General features: G+C 41.8%; 1 protein-coding gene across 2 annotated transcripts in view; it reads right to left on the reverse strand.

The window, feature by feature from the left end:
* Window positions 1–13990, reverse strand: part of tbc1d10ab (TBC1 domain family, member 10Ab) — a 35141-nt gene extending 21151 nt beyond the window's left edge. The window contains exons 1-3 of one of the 2 annotated variants that reach the window (XM_052116335.1): window positions 13880–13990; window positions 13194–13456; window positions 449–545 (exon numbers count right to left, since the gene is read on the reverse strand). In XM_052116335.1, coding sequence (XP_051972295.1) covers window positions 449–545; window positions 13194–13366 — 270 coding nt within the window. In that variant the 5' untranslated portion in view covers window positions 13367–13456; window positions 13880–13990. The remainder of the gene's footprint in view (window positions 1–448; window positions 546–13193; window positions 13457–13879) is intronic. The other variant, XM_052116334.1, reaches the window with a different exon arrangement.
* Window positions 13991–18214: the final 4224 nt, after the last annotated feature.

Raw genomic sequence — 18214 nt, forward strand, 5'->3', positions numbered from 1 at the left:
TAGTCATCAGAATGGAATTACCCCAAAAGAACAAGAAACATCCTCTAAATTTCAAAAGCAAAGATAATCTTCAAAAGACATTTTATCATATACTGTAGAGACAAATCCATATTGGGACTATTAAGTGAACCTTATGTCCAGCAATACTCAAGTACTCGTTGCATTCTCAGTGTTTGTTCCCAGAACTTCCACACCGCAAAAAGCATGTTTCTGGTTTTAGGGGGACATTTTTGAAAGATAACATTTGTGACCAAATTACATGGTCCTAAACAACTCCTTTATCTGATTCTTTTAAACAGACTGTGATGCATAGTGGAATTCCTAAGATATCCACATGATTGCTGTTGTTGAGATTTTTATGAAAGCTATGACATTCACTCTAGAAAACTAAGCTATTCAAAAACAAAAAGTAAATGTTTTTTGACACAGGTCTGTGTCCGAGACCAACCTTCTTGTGTTTTTTGGCCATCCACTTGTCCCAACTGTTGAGCATATCCAGCCACTTGGCTTCTCTCTGTCGGAGCACCTCTGGAGGAATGTCATCACTGCAGTAATTGAGAACAAAGAGAGATTAGAAAATATGTCTGATATGCATTAATATGTACGTAACCTACATGTACTAATCTAATGCATGAATGCTAGCACATATTTTCAAGAGCAGTTCTTGTTTTTTGAAGAAATAGTAAAATAAAAATAAAGGAACCAAATAATTTTTTTATGATATTATGTTCTGTTTATAGTTACTGAGCATCTGCATATTTTCAGTGACAGACAAAACACCATTCGCAGGAGGTGGCCTGAGCTCGGTAGCAATGGAACTGTGGCACGATTCACATGAGTGAGAAAGTAAGCTGTACTCGGGTCCACAATTGCTCAGGAAGTAAAATGACTTGCACGTGCATTTTTGACAATTTAAGCACGATGACATCAACAAACACACACACAGGGGAAGGTTGTGGGACACAGAAGAGGTGAGGTACCTTTTATATATGTGTGTGAGAGAGCGTGCAACCAGCCGTGTTCTCAAAAAAGACAGTTTGTGAGCATACGATAAATTCGCCTTCTCCTAGACATGTACAACTGCTCAATTCTGGCATGCGACGCACCAGAGCAAGTGTTGTTCACTCTGGTGTGCATAATGACACCAAATGAATAAAAACATGCCGGGAACAATCACACGTGAATTCGCAGCAAACCACCTAAATGGTTGCATTTTGCATCCATTTTTTCAGCCCGTGCAAATAAATAATGTTCAGGATCGGACTGGTGTGACTCCAAAGTTTGTGAACTCTCACTTTTTGATTACGCAACGCTGTTTCTTCTTGTGTTCTTGTTGCTACTAACACTAAATATTATTATAGCATAAATATACTGTATATTCAATAAAAAATAGGAAATGATAATACATTTGTTACAACTAGGGATGTGCGGAAGGACTAATTTCACTGACGTTTAAATGAAAATATTGACTAGTCGACTATTCTAAAAAGTAAGACACCTTCAGAAAACAGTAAAAAAAAATGTGTTTATGCAACCCATTTAAAATACTTAATCTATTACAAATCTGATGCTAAATTCCACTAAAAAGGGGCATTTATATGCGATGTGCTTGCCTTGCATTATGACCATTGTACTTTAAATATAGAAAATGACAAGCATTCACTGAATCAACATTAGCAATACAGGAAAAAAACATATTTAATCAACGCTTATTAAAATGATCAAAATGTTTTATTAGTTTCTGTCCGTTTTATAGAACCTGAACCCTTAAACCCAGCAGCACCCGTTAGTGTATTACTGATTGATTGGTCACATGACAGCATGTAGATCAAGATACACATTCATAGACTTTTGTTGTAATGAATGGTATAGCAAAACTCTGGAGGAGCTTCCTCTATAAAAGAATCATAAATTGAATTGTTAAGGAACCGTAAGCATTAAGTGGAATCAGAATCAGATCCTGACTTATGATTACCATCTCTATATATTTAAAAACTCATTGGTCAACATTGGTCAGTCAGAGAGGGTTAAAAGTTTCTGCTCTCTCACATAATCATTGGGAGAGGGCTTGTTTCTGGGAATCGTTCTGAACTTTGTGTCCTGTCAGTGTGTGTTCGTGTGACCTCAGGGCCTTTTTCCTCTGGAAAGGCTTCTATTATTTCCAGCTAACAGACACACACTTAATGTAATGCCTGGTGTGAAAGCAGGACAGGACGGACAAGAGGTGCGGATCCAAACGCGGTTTTTATTGAATACCAAACAAACAAACACACACTAACACAAAGCTGGACACGAGTCGACAGAACATCCACGAAGGGCTGGGAAAACCTGGAGAAAACACGAGAGAATACGTATAGGCATAAACATGAAACGGTAACGATCGACAACGGAGAGAGGAAACGACGGGGTTTAAGTAGACAGACACAGTGATAACAAAATAAGCGACAGGTGCGGACAATAACGCTGTGACAGCGGTGATGAGGAGTGAGGAAGAAGGGAAGTGTAGTTTTAACAGAGACAGTGAAACACAGGCGGACAACAAGGAAGAAATGACAGGGAGCGTGTTAGGAGAAACAGAAACCACGGGACGGATAACAAGGAAGAGTGACATGGAACGTGACTGGCGAGGGTGAAACAGAAAACACGGGACAGACCACATGGAAACGTGACATGAACATGACTAGAGAAACAGAGGACACAGTGAGGACAACAGGGGATCGTGACAGAATCCCCCCTCAAAAGGACCAGATTCCAGATGGTCTTACGAAACAGAAAAGGAAATATAGCAGGGATAAACAAATGTTCAAGGAGAGAGGGGCTAGAAAAGGGGAAAAACAGACAGACCAAAGGGGGCACAAGGGACACGGAGACAGACCAAGGGGCCACAAAGGACACGGAGACAGACCAAGGGGGCACAAGGGACACTGAGACAGACCACGGGGGCACAAGGGGAAATTAGGCAGTCCAAGGAGGCAAAAGGGGCACACAGGCAGTCCAGGGGGCAACAAGGGACAGACAAGAGGTCCAGGGGGGCACAATGGGCAGGCAGGAAGTCCAGGGAGGCCGAGAGGGCAGGTAAGCAGTCTCTGGGGGTGTGTGCAGGGAACCGGGTCAGGTGGCCCGGGGAACATCCACCGAGTAGGGACAGGTTTAGGAGGCCTGGGAGGTGGCCGTAGAGCAGGGGCCTGTTCAGGGGGCCTGGGAGGTGGCCACAGGACATGGACAGTTCGAGGAGGCCTGGGAGGCGGCCACAAGACAGGGACAGGTCCAGGGGGCCTGGGAGGTGGCCATCGGATAGGGACAGGTCCAGGGGGTCTGGGAGGCAGCCTCAGGACAGGGACAGGTCCAGGAGGCCTGGGAGGCGGCCTCAGGACAGGGACAGTTCCCAGGGGCGAAGCTGCAAGGGGCTCTGGAGACGAAGCTGAGGGAGGCTCTGACGGCTCAGGAGGTGGAGCTGAGGGAGGCTCTGAAGGCTCAGGAGGCGGAGCTGAGGGAGGCTCTGAAGGCTCAGGAGGCGGAGCTGAGGGAGGCTCTGGGGCCTCAGGAGGCGGAGCTGAGGGAGGCTCTGGGGCCTCAGGAGGCGGAGCTGAGGGAGGTTCTTGAGGCTCAGGAGGCTGAGCTGAGGGAGGCTCTTGAGGCTCAGGAGGAGGAGCCGAGGGAGGCGGAACCATGGACACCTCTGGAGGATCAGGGGGCGGAGCCGTGGGAGGCTCAAGAGGCAGAGCAGAGGGAGGCTCAGGAGGCAGAGCCGAGGGAGGCTCAGGAGGCAGAGCCGTGGGAGACTCAGGAGACGGAGCCGAGGAAGGTGGCGCCGTAGGAGGCTCTAAAGGCGAAGCTCTGGAAGGCTCGGGAGGCGGAGCCGAGGGAGGCGGAACCATGGACACCTCTGGAGGATCAGGGGGCGGAGCCGTGGGAGGCTCAAGAGGCAGAGCCGTGGGAGGCTCAGGAGGCAGAGCCGAGGAAGGTTCAGGAGACGGAGCCGAGGAAGGTGGCGCCGTAGGAGGCTCTAGAGGCGAAGCTCTGGAAGGCCCTGGAGGCAGAGCCGATGGAGGTAGCACCGTAGGAGGCTCTAGAGGCGGAGCTCTGGAAAGCTCGGGAGGCGTTGGCGTTTGGACGGTCATGGCTACAGACGCTGGCTCAGGGACGGTCGAGGCTACAGGCGCGGGCTCAGGGACGGTCGAGGCTACAGGCGCTGGCTCAGGGACGGTCGAGGCTACAGGCGCTGGCTCAGGGACGGTCGAGGCTACAGGCACTGGCTCAGGGACGGTCGAGGCTACAGGCGCTGGCTCAGGGACGGTCGAGGCTACAGGCGCTGGCTCATGGACGTCTGAGGCTACAGGCATGGGCTGGTTGACCGTGGTATGCGCGAGCTTGGGTTCGCTGGACGCTGGGGCCCGAGCCATGGGGGGTTCTGGTGGCGGAGCTGCGGTAGGCGGAGGCTGGAGAGCAGAGACCCTTCCTTTTCTCCTCTTCCTCCGGGCGGATGAGGCTGACAACGCTGGAACGCTGTTCGTGGTTGGCGTGGCCTCAGGCTCGCTGGCCGTGGCTGGAGTGGGCACAGGCTTGCTGACCGTGGCTGGAGTGGGCTCAGGCTCGCTGACCGTGGCTGGAGTGGGCTCAGGCTCGCTCACCGTGACAGGCGTGGGCTCGCTCACAGTGACAGGCGTGGGCACTGGCTCGCAGACCGGGGCAGGCGTGGGCTCTGGCTCGCAGACCGGGGCAGGCGTGGGCTCTGGCTCGCAGACCGGGGCAGGCGTGGGCCGGGAGGCAGAAGCCCGTCTTCTCCTCCTCCTCCGGGCAGACGAAGTGGAACACGCTGGCTCGTGGAGGGCGACTGGCAAGGGGGTGAGCTCGCTTACCAATGGGGGTGGCGTGACAAGAAGCGCCATGGGCGACTGGAGGGTCACCACTGAGGGAGGAGAGGTAGGGTCCTCCTCAGCGTTGCCCACGGTTAACGGCGATCAGCCGACCCGCAAAGTCACCTCTATGAAGCCGCAGAGAGTCCACTCGTGCGTTGCCGGTGGCAACCGCTCCCTCAGTGAGGCGTTCAGATTGCCCCTGAAGAAGCTCACCAGGATTGGGTCCGGGAAGTCAGAGACGCTTGCCAGGTCGAGGAAGTCCTGAATGTGGTCGGTATGTGGACCGGTCCAACCGGTCGGTCCCCTTGCTTCAAACAAAGCAGCCGATAATTGGCCTGTTGGACCGCTGGATCCATCTTTGGGTCGATCGTTCTGTAATGCCTGGTGTGAAAGCAGGACAGGACGGACAAGAGGTGCGGATCCAAATGCGGTTTTTATTGAATACCAAACAAACAAACACACACTAACACAAAGCTGGACACGAGTCGACAGAATATCCACGAAGGGCTGGGAAAACCTGGAGAAAACACGAGAGAATACGTATAGGCATAAACATGAAACGGTAACGATCGACAACGGAGAGAGGAAATGATGGGGTTTAAGTAGACAGACACAGTGATAACAAAATAAGCGACAGGTGCAGACAATAACGCTGTGACAGCGGGGATGAGGAGTGAGGAAGAAGGGAAGTGTAGTTTTAACAGAGACAGTTAAACACAGGCGGACAACAAGGAAGAAATGACAGGGAGCGTGTTAGGAGAAACAGAAACCACGGGACGGATAACAAGGAAGAGTGACATGGAACGTGACTGGCGAGGGTGAAACAGAAAACACGGGACGGACCACATGGAAACGTGACATGAACGTGACTAGAGAAACAGAGGACACAGTGAGGACAACAGGGGATCGTGACACTTAATAAAACATTTAGTGCATTTATATCAGAATACAGTAGTGGAAAATGTTACAATATACCAGTGGCCTCCTCATACATTTTAAGTCTAGGCCTTCAGTGTGATTCATGCCATTAAGATAGCACAGTTTCACAATGAATAAGACACTGTATGCCTATCATACATTATGTGGCAGTAAACTAATAATACCAATTGACATTTTAAAAACACGTCCACGCATGAAAGCCAGAACCAAGGAGGTCTAATACCAAGAAAAAGCTCTCTAATAATATTTGTGATTCAAATTTTTCTTGCACTATGTTTTGTTTCGTCAGGGTGCATGATTACTTTTCAAAACTTGATCTGACACTGAATGCTCAAGCAGCCTAATTTACATCCTTCAAGTCCTGTAAATTGCAAGGCGGGGCCTCCATGGATCGAACTTGTTGGTCCAGCACATCCCATTGATGCTCAATTGGATTGAGATCTGGGGAATTTGGAGGCTGTGGCAGAGTGCGTGGTCAAGTGCCCGTCCGGAGAGAGAGAGAAGCGGTAAGGGCACTTACACCTGAGCCAAATTAGGATTAACACCTGTCTCTAATTACAGTGACCACGGGGAGAGCGGCATAAAAAGAGCCACACCGTCAGCAGAGGAGAGAGAGTCGGGGTCCGGAAGCCTTTATTGTCAAGCTAAAATTTGTGAAAGTTTATTGTGTATCCGAAATTGATTGTGAAGCTAAAGAGTTTGTGAAGTTGGCATGTCGTGGAGCCCCTGAAAAGCCAATAAAAGCTTGTACCTGAGTTGAAGGAATCTGTTTTCCTGTGTCCTCCTTGACGTCCCCCTACAGAGGCCAATTCAAAATCTTGAACTCTTTGTCATGTTCCTTAAACCATTCCTGGACAATTTTTGCATTGTGGCATGGCGCATTATCCTGCTGAAAGAGTTCACTGCCATCAGGGAATACCATTGCCATGAAGGGGTGTACGTGGTCTGCAACAATCTTTAGGTACGTGTCAAAGTAACATCCACATGAATGCCAGGACCCAAGATTTCCCAGCAGCACATTGCCCAGAGCATCACACTACCTCCACCGGCTAGCCATTTTCCCATAGTGCATCCTAATGCCATACACTTGCCCATTTTTCCTGCTTCCAACACATGAAATTCAAGAACTGACTGTTCACTTGCTGCCTAATATTGTTGTGGTTGATCAGTGTATCTAAATATTTTTAATTGACCTGAGTAATATTGATAACAACAGCTCATATTGTGTGTTAAAACAGCAGCTTTAATAGAATTGATTTTTTTTATAAATACAGCTTCAATAATTCACAAGCTTCGAGGAAGTTAGCATAAATAAATATACTGTATATGCCTCTGGTTTACTCTCTCCAGCCAAAAGCTGTTAACCTGCCTGAGCACAAACAGTCTACCTGGGCCAGATTAATAATCTGGCTGCAGCTGCCCAAACCATGAGGAGGTTTTTACTGTTTCTTCCTCCTTTTTTCTCATCTGACAATAGGGCTGAATCAATAAACGACATTATCAACAATAGGATCACGACCCGGCCCCGCCCTCCGCCCTGCCACACTGTTATATTTAATGCGTTATAGCTTTAATAAAGTTCAAATAATATGGACGCTGATCATATAAATAACTTCAAACTTCAAACACGGTACGGGGATGAAGGAGAAAGAGTTTGGGGCTAGAAAAAATTATTCAGTGCTATAGCCCCAGAAGCCTAGGGCTATCTACAAGCCTGCAGTGAGAAGCACAGTGTGGGTCACGGAATCCATTTGAATTAGGTACCGAATTTTCTTTTGCATAGCCCAATGAAACCTCTAATGATAAAACTAGTTTACAACAAAATTAAACAGCCCAGCCATTCAAACAGAATTGACAAAACATTGAGAAAACGCTGGCATGCACAACCATAAATCAAAATGCTTTTCAATCCACACATCACCATCCTTACACAATTTTTAAACAGATTTACTGTAGTAAAACTAACTGTATTGATTAAGGAATTGTGGCACCCCTGAGGAACTGAGGGGTCAGTTAATCTCTCAGCAATGGGTTACCAACTGTGTAAACCCTCATGACGTGCACAGGGAAAAGGAAAGCAAATATACTCGCACACATGCTGCGTGCACGCAGATTACACAGGACAGATTGGATTATCGCCAAAAATCTGATTAGAGATGACTGTGGTTGTTTAGATGTGTGCAACAGAATCTACAGAAACAAGGACAGACGTGTACCACAGCCTGTTTACCTTTCCCTTACACTGACTGGGGTAATTGTGCTATGCCAAAAACACAATGAGAGAGTTGAATGGAGGGAGAACGGGTTTATGAAGTACAAGCCTCATGGAGAGGGTAGGGCAAGCGCCCTTTCACCCAACAAAAAATATCATACAAGTACCCTAAAATTGCTTCCTTTCACCCTATAGAAAAGTATCTTTGGGCTAAAGTGTGCTAAAGCATGTGGTTGGTAGAGGAGGAAAATAGGAAGCGCATGGCTGCGTGGGGGCTGCGTTTCCTCGTCTATTCCCTTCCTGGTGCTCAATACCACCTATGGCTAAAACTACTAATGAAGCTTTTCAACTGAAGAAAGAAAGAATTCATCTGATAGGCTAAATAAGAACTGAATGCACACTGATATGCTTATTCAAAACAATCTTACAAGGCAAGAAAAGCATGTTTGCATGAGATTGAAATCATCAGATTATTCTCTGCAACACTTGTGCACAGTGGATAAGCCGGTAAAAATGTGTGTAAAGGTGTTTACATTCAATGCAAAATCAGAATAAGAGGCAAAAATCCATGTGACAATAATTTTTTGCTTTAACCGTTTATGACCTTACATCGATGAAAGAAAGCCTTTTAAGCCATTTAATAACGATAAACATTCTCTGCTTAATAAACATAACTGGTCTAAATATAGCAATATGATAGGGTCATCAATACAATTATAGCATAGTATACACTCACTGAGCACTTTATAGAGAACACTATGGTCCTATTAAAGTGCCTGACGTGGTCTTCTGCTGTTGTAGCTCATCTGCCTTTAGGTTTGACATGTTGTGCATTCCGAGATGCTACTCTGCTCAATACAATTGTACAGAGTGGTTATCTGAGTTACCGCAGCATTTAACATCTTAATAAATTCCTTGGTGAGTCTATACATACAGTACTTTGCAAAAGTTGTAGGCACATAAGATGTTTCACAAAAGCATTTGTCTTAAGATGGTTATTTATATCTTCAGCTTTAGTGTGTCAACAGGAAATATAAATGTTAGACTCACAAACATTACTTTTGCAAATAGAAAAGATAAGAACAGAAGAACAGGGAGCCCTGCAACAGATGTCATAGCCCCCCACTGAACATCATGTATGTCTGAGATGACATGTAGAGACGGAAACAATTGTGAATAGATGGATAGAAGAACTGTAGTGAATTCTCAAAGAAGCTTGGAACATCCTATCTGCCAACAACCAAGACAAACTGTGTCCAGGTGCACCTAGGAGAATTGGTGCTGTTTTAAAGGCAAAGGTGGTCACATCAAATATTGATTTAGCTTTTTTATGTTTACTGGAATTATATGACATTAAGTGATACATTTTTGAAGACATCCTCACTATGCAACATTTTTCACAAGTGCCTAAAACTTTTGCAGAGTACTGTAGATAATTTCAAGGACTATTCGTTGGTGACAAGTGACGTCATTGTTCCATGGACATTTCCTCCTTGTCAAAACAGAGACTATTTACCAGAGACGGGGCAATTCTATTAAAATGAATGGGACAAATTGGAAAACCCAACAGGCAGCCAACGGTCAAAGGATGTAGGGGATTGGAGCATGTGTCGTGGCCAACGGGTCGCTATTCCCTTCAAGTGACGAGGCCCAGGGAAGCCAGGCCACTCCTGAGAAGCCGCCACCCCACACACTTCAGACCAAGGGGGAGAGTGTGCTGCATACTTTAACCTATTTTTTTTACCAATCATTTTGGAGATTTCAGTCTTCCTCCATTCAAGTAGATCGGAGATGAACCTTGTGACATCAAGCACTTCCGTTACATGAAGCACATAATCTGTGTCCAGGATGCGCCAAAGCGCATTGAAGAGCGTAATTCAGCATCCAAATATATCAAAACACCAAATCACAATACTTACAGAAGCGTAAAGCTTTAAAAATCGCAATATATAATGATTTATATTTAGCGCAAGTATCGATCTTTGTAATATAAAATCGGGAGGTCTGTGGCAATTCCCAGCCCTATTATCTAATGTGTGCAGTGTTGTGTGCAAGTCTGTTTACATTTTGACATTAATAGCAAAGCATAAAACGATCATTTGAAGTCTCATGTAAACATGTATTCTTGCATTATCAGAGTTTTTGAATAAGCAGATTTTTTGGTAATTATCAGCATATTGCTGTGCATCTTAACACATGATGAGACACGTTCAAAGCTGTTGAAAATTATTATATACACATCTTTGATTAAATGAATTAAAATAAATGTAAATGTGACTGAATATTTATAATAATATTTACAATATATAGTATATAATAATATATAATCTATATAATAAACAGCCTACAGTTTGGCAAAGACAAATTGGCTTTTTTTACCACTTGGTTAAAGAATTTCCATTTCCGATTATTTTTTAAATAAATACATTTCTATTTCTTGAACATTGGGGTCTTCATTAAATTGCTGTTGTCGCCGTTTTATAAAGTCAATAAGCCACTCAAGACTGAGTGCTACTATGATTTTACCAGAGTAAAATAACAGTCGATGTATGATTCTCTACATGCAAACACAACTGTTTGTGGTTGGTCAAAATTCACTGAATAGAAGCTCCTTTGAAGTCCTTTGATGTGAACTAACGTCAAACAATTTGACAGATAGCATTACTTTGTCTTACCAGTCAAAGAATGCCAGTGACCTTTTGTGCTCCAATCCTTTTGGTGAATAATTTGTGTTTTTAATCAATACATCAATCAGGGCTCAACACAAAGGATTTTTTCTACTGGCCTGGATGGGCCAGTGCTTCAGATTTTTACTTGCCCTGCCAAAATTGTCAATGACGAAATAAAAAAAGAATTGCTGTTTTTACCATCATTTTACCAAAAATGTGTCAGAAGCTAAATATTTTTTATTTTGAAAATAATTTGAAAGATATGATTAATACCGTATGTGATCTCATATGAGCATTTTGTTTGGGGGGGAGGTTATCCCCTCATCTCCCCGATGTGGAATGCCCAATATAAGTCCTCATGGTGGCGTAGTGACTTGCCTCGATCCGTGTGGCAGTGGACGAATCCCAGTTGCCTTCGCGTCTGAGGACATCAATCCACGCGCATCTTATTACATGGCTTGTTGAGCACGTTGCCACGGAGACCTAGCACGTGTGGAGGCTTCACGCTATTCTCTGCGGCATCCAAACACAACTCACCATGTGCCCCAGAGAACCACAATATAGCGACTACGAGGAGCTTAACCCAATGTGACTCTACCCTCCCTAGCGACTGGGCCAATTGGTTGCTTAGGAAGCCTGACTGGAGTCACTCAGCACGCCCTGGATTCAAACTTGTGACTCTGTGGTAGTCTGCATCTTTACTTGCTGAGTTACCCAGGCCCCCTTACACATGTGTTTTTATGCAAAGAGTTCTGTGGAGCAATTATGGGTTTTCAGATTTAGTCACGGAGTTAAAGATTAGATTTTTGGCTTCAGAGCGATGTGGTCTGGTGGGCTTCATTACATTTATCGATAATTGGGAAGGTCAATGTTATTCAAATGAATTGTATTCAAAAATTCAATTTCCTGCTACAGTCACTCCCTATAGATGTTCCCCTTTCTATTTCAAGCTATTTGAAAGCATAGCAAAGTCCCGTTGCCAATTGGAAGATGGAGATATGGCCCATATTTTTTGGTGGTTTTTTTGTAGAAAGTACAGAGTTTCGTGTTTGACGTGTCAGGTTTTCGTGTTTTGTTTTGCCCCAGACTCTGTGTTTTGGGTGATGGGGCTGTCAGCGACGTAGGAGATAAATAAATACAAAATTGGGACCTGACCAGTGCGATGATAGGCAGGCAGATTGTTTTAAGGGGTTGGAAGTTGGTTGGAGCGCCCTCAATTCGTGAGTGGTGTGAGGAGATTGGGAGGGTGGCAGCCTTCAAAGAGGTCACATTTATTTAATAGGAAATGGGGTAGATATTTGAGGCTTTTGGGGGACTCTATGAGTGGGAATGCGGAGAGAGTGGCATTGTTTTAGAGTTGTATGATTTATGTGTATGTATATATGTATGTGTGTATATATTATTTATTTTAATTTTCTGTGTGTGTGTGTGTGTGTGTGTGTGTGTGTGTGTGTGTGTGCGTGTATTTATCACTTTGTGGGGACCAAATGTCCCCATAAGGATAGTAAAACCCGAAATTTTTGACCTTGTGGGGACATTTTGTCGGTCCCCATGAGGAAAACAGCTTATAAATCATACTAAATTATGTTTTTTGAAAATGTAAAAATGCAGAATGTTTTCTGTGAGGGTTAGGTTTAGGGGTAGGGTTAGGTTTAGGGGATAGAATATAAAGTTTGTACAGTATAAAAACCATTATGTCTATGGAATGTCCCCATAAAACATGGAAACACAACATGTGTGTGTGTGTGTGTGTGTGTGTGTGTGTGTGTGTGTGTGTGTGTGTGTGTGTGTGTGTGTGTGTGTGTGTGTGTGTGTGTGTGTGTACTTATGTAAGACCACTGGGATGTTAGTTTGGGGTCGTGGTGGGGTTAAATTATATAACAAATTCTGTTCAGTCTTACGTAGATGGAGGTGAGCTGAAAGATTTTTCAAAGCTTCAAAGTCGGCTTACATGAACTCAACAAAACGGCTGACTCACTGGGGACTTTAGTCAGGTGTTGTAGGCCTGTAAACTCTACGCTCACATGGACGAGGATAAAGACTTACATAGGACAAACTGCCCTCAACGACTATCCAGAATCCACTTAAAGGAAGGAGTCTTGAAAGACAAGTCTTTGAAGAGTGAAAATGTATATCTATAAAGTGTTACATATGCTCCAACAAAGAATAAACAAATAATCGGAAACACTTTACAAATACGTTATTAATAAAAGTTGCATGATGCTTAAACCAGTAGTTCATATGCATTCAGATACAGTATGTACATGAACATGAATCCAAGTTTCATGACATTTACAACTGTTTGAATGTACATTTTCTAATTATGTTAAGCATTAAATCATGCAATAATTTCTGTTAAAGCCATTAAAAGTTATTATAGTCTTAATCATACATTCTCTGGTTGCGATTTTAATTAAAGTAATAAATTACATATCTCTTGAACACTCATCTTCTTTTAAATCCATACATGCAAAGCGTCTAAAATCACCATAAAGTATGAAATGCTCCACTTACTTTTCTCCTGAGCTCTGCTGAGCTCCTCCTATGAATCCATATTTGTCAGTCTGGATCTCAGTGTTGGCAAAGCCGTTGAGCTCAGCGTCTGTGTCCAGAGAGGATCTCTCATGCTCGGCCAGACTCCTGCTGTCCTTCCTCTGCACTCCATTACTGGACTGAAGCTTCGCCATCCTGAGTATGAGCTCCAAACCAAAATGCTGGCTTGCTTGTGGCTCAAGTAAGATTTACGTCTCTCTTGATAGTGACACACAGATTTCCCCCTGTCAACAGCCTCAAACTATCAACACACTGAGATCTGAGCCACAGTGTCCAGTGACACTAACGATATGCCATTATTGAAGACACATTAGGTGAATCTATAACTGAGGTATAACTGACACTGACAGGCCATTATTGCAGTTCAACAGTTACAATTATAAAAGCAATTTCACAGAAGACACATTAAGGCATGATAGACAATTAAAAACAACATCAGTCGGTCTGAGGAAACATCAAAGATTTTGGGGGGGATAAAATTAAGAAAGGATTCAATCCGACTGAATGTAAGTTAACGCTGGTCTTCTGTCAAATTCTGTCAAACAATCCTGAATATTTAAAATAATGAGCAAGCAAGCTAACACAAAGTCCCACCCACATCTTGACATATTTAACTCTCTGTATAAACGAATAAAGCTCAGACTCACTGTGTTTTAAGTCCACCGCTTGTTTAATGTATTTGGCGCGACCGTTTTTATCATATTTCATGAGTGATCGACTGGGTCGCGCTCGAGTCGCAGCCTCCTCTCTCGAGCTGTAAGGAGGCGTGGCTGATTATGCGCAGTAAATGCAGTATTATTTACATTCCCTTCATATTGTGTTTAGCGTAAAGCACACCATAACTATTCGCTATTTAACTGACCAACATACTCAGCTGAGACCCAGCGAAAAAGGATATTTGGTATTTAGATATTTTTACATCATTATAGAGTTAAGTAAAGTAACATAAAAATATGTTTTTGTTATAAATATATAAAATATTATGTTGATTATTATTGATAATATTTAAAGATATTTTGTATTAATATTACTGTTATTTTTATTATTATTATTATTATTATTGTAATTATGTTTTACTTGGAAGAAACATGTTACAACGATTTTTTTAAATATAAAATGTTATACAATTTTTGCTAATATTCAAATATGTTTTTAATTATTAAATTATTTCTATATTTATTATTATTATGTTTAACTTGGAAGAAACATGTAAAAAAAATATATATAACGTTATTTTAAAAATTATTAATAATATTTGAAGGCATCTTGTAACAATTATAATCTCATATTATATTTGTTATTATATTTATTAATATTATTATTATCATTATATTATAAGTATGTTTCATTTGGTATATTTATATCTTTTAAATAATAAAAAAAATAATTTTCTAATTTCTAATCAAATGAGAACTTATTATAGTCAACATTTTCATCCCAATAACATATTTTAAATGCCCTCAATGAAATATGGTAGATTAATCCACACACTGTTGCATTGTACTCCTGGCAGTTGTTTATTTTGATACATATATATATATATATATATATATATATATATATATATATATATATATATATATATATATATATATATATATTGTGTGTGTTTGTGTTTTGTTTTTTTACAATGTGTGCTTTTTAATTGAGCCCAATAAGAAGCAACGTTATATTGGACAAGAGTCAAATTCCTGAAAAGGCAATATATACTTTGTGATACAACTGAGGGTAAAGATTCAGGGAATAAGAGGTTAATTTAACAAAAACCAAAAAATACTACTAGACTCTAACTATTAGGCTCTCTGGGACCCCAGACATAAAAACAGTAAAGTCAATCTCAACAGAAAATGAGAGTTAATAATCAGACAGTGCAGTATATCATTGTCATGCTACATACACACAATGTAAACAGAATGATGTGATAGAAATGGTACTAATAATTATTGCCTAGTCCATTAATAATTCAAAAGGTAAAGTTTAGGCATTAATAGTCCTCAAGGGCAACATTCAGACATAAAGTCAATATTTTTGGAGGGTTTACCAGCATCACCCCAAAAGCAACACCAGAGCCCTCCCTGGTCAACCTTTGTATATGTAGTGTAAGATCAACTTCAATGGACTTCAATAATTAACCATGTCCATTGCTTTTCACTGTTTCCTCCTGTGATGGCAAAGCAATACAGTTAGCCCCTCAAATGCTGTTCTCATGATTGTCATAAAAGAGTCCCGAGGTGCTTTATATATCTAAGTAACTTATTCCATCTGCCACTGACTGCTCAATTGGGAATATTTTAGTTTCATATCATGCTTTGGTGTGTTTGTGCTTCCACATTCAGCTCACACGCATGACCACACACACACATTTCAGATGTAGGCTACTATGTGTTTCCAAGGCAAAACAACTGCAATTTGGCTGCCCTCATGTGGATGACGCAGATATCACCAACTGCTAGAAGCAGGAAACGCTTTTGTGTGTTAGCAGACTATATAAGTCTAAAGGTTTATGCTTAAATACTTAAAAATAGTTTTGTAGGTAAATACAAACCATCTACTTAAGAATTTCACAAACCAGTGTGTGCAGTGAAAGATTGGTTATTTTGAAGAATGTTTGATTTGTAGTTTTGATCAACATTATATGGTTACTATTTATATCTTATACTCCTGTTTGTATTATTTCTTTTCTTTGATGACTTACTCTAAAATTGTGCAAACAGTGATTATAGAGAATGAATAGGTGTGTGCAAACTTTTGACTGTATCATTAAAAAAAAAACAGCCAGTGTGTGAATGATGTGACAGACACAATACATCAATGAGTCTGCACACTAATGCTTGTTCATGTGTGTGAGGGGCAGCACCGTTCACCACATCATGTTTTTAACTCTTAACTTTGAGAGTTTAGCATCAGATCTGGGTCACATGGCCACGTGCAGCCATCGCAGAACTCCCTCTTCATGTCTCTGGTCTCCTTCTGCTGCCACACGTCCCCATGTGTGTGTGTGTGTGTGTGTGTGTGTGTGTGTGTGTTAATCTGAACACAAATTGATGCAGACTTGCAGGTCGATATGTCACGCCCCACACCTAGCAGTTTGCAGGGGTTAAGGTCAGGCTCTGTTCACTTTTCATGCTGTCTTACAAGTGTATGCATGTGTGTTTTTGATGGGAGAGAGAGATTTCTGGCAATGTAGGGATCAGCAAAGTTCAGTCTTTTTTTCTCATAGACACGTGCCAGAGCTCTCAATGAATAAAGGATTAGAGATAATGTGCTGCCATCCTCAGGCCCACTGATATCTACAGCATTACAAGAGTGGCTATATAAATGTCATGTTGTATGCAATATATCCTTAACCATTCTTTTATTAAGTAATCCTGAACTTTTTCATTACAAATATAGTCAGCGTGACAATGTGAGTGATCTGACTAATTGAAAAAAAAAGATAAAGTGTGGAAAATGTACATGAATTTTATGATACGTGTGAAAATGGATCTATTTGGCTTTATTTGTTGTTGTTTTTTGTTAAGGCCCCAGCACACCCATGGCAAAGTGCTTCTTCGTTCTTTGCTCAGAGCCTAAAATAATTTCGAAACAACTGAGCAACGACGTTCTGTTTGTGAAGAATCAGACACCTACCAGAGCAATGTTTAATGGACTACTCAAATGATATTCAAATGTGTTATCAATGACTTCATGCCTCAATCTATTAGTATAATTCACACAAGACCAATAAAATAAGCCTTTTTAACAACTCAATGATGGTGCAGTAAGCAATTTAAGCCAGTCCACAATTTCCTCAAAATCAGCCGTTGAATTAGCCATGTTCCCTCTTTCCAAAACTCCGCCCTCCAAGATATCAAATTAGCTTTATTGAGATGGACACTCAGCAGAAGTAGTTGTCAAAAACACAGCAGCAAAATAGCACCCTCAACTGACAACTGTTATGAGCAACATGGCATAAAAATGGCATCAAGCCTCAATAATTCACTGCCTGCAACTACAACACTATGAGAACGTGCAAAATGATGACCGTAGCCCGCGGACACGTTTTTGTTTTGTCGAGAGCTGTTACAGAGACCAGTGAGCTATCTCATGACACTTATTTCATTAATATCTTTCAGGGAGTAGGAATATTTTTTGCATACCTTTCATGAAAAAAAAAATGACGCTAATGCGCCAACACGCTATAGTTGGCCATAATTTGCGGCGATTAAACTGTTATTGTAATTTATGATGACACTGATACTGCAAGGATGGGTGTATTCATTTTCAGAATACAGACAAAAGAATTGTGACAGGCATATCTTACTTTAGGCAGATGAGTGAATGGGCACTTAAAGCTACACTGTAACTTTTTTGTTAAAAAATAATAAAATATTATTAATGAGAGAGTGCAAGAAAAATCCATCTTCAAAACCATGTCTTTACACAAATACACTTTGATAAACCTATAATAATGATTTATATTTAAAGCTGTAGGGACGGATTTCACAGGAAACTGGTCATTCGCCCGTGCGTGTTGTCATATCCGTACTCAATAATAAAATATAATAAAAAAATAAGCTCCTGCTACTGTAGCATGTGTATGGTGGGGGAGGAGCTGAAGCTCAAAGTTAATTGTCACAACAAACGAGACCATGGATCACTCAAAATGGCAAACCTCTGTGGAATCATTGATTGTAAAAACAAAGAAATCCCGAACAGAGCAGAGTCTACAAACAAAAAGGGAACTCGGAGATCTGAAAGGATTTAAAATCGACCCGGTGATGGCTTTTTTCTTACTCAAAAGGTAAGATATTTTATTGATATGGTTTATGTATAGTTGTGTTATCACACACTCTCTCACACACACGTCTGTGTGCAGGGTTGGGGAGTAACTGAATACATGTAACTGGATTACGTGTTTAAAATACAAAATATAAGTAACTGTATTCCACTACAGTTACAATTTAAATCATTGGTATTTAGAATAGTTACATTAAAAAGTA

This window comes from Xyrauchen texanus, chromosome 43 (genome assembly GCF_025860055.1).
Source record: "Xyrauchen texanus isolate HMW12.3.18 chromosome 43, RBS_HiC_50CHRs, whole genome shotgun sequence".
NCBI classification, from domain to species: domain Eukaryota; kingdom Metazoa; phylum Chordata; class Actinopteri; order Cypriniformes; family Catostomidae; genus Xyrauchen; species Xyrauchen texanus.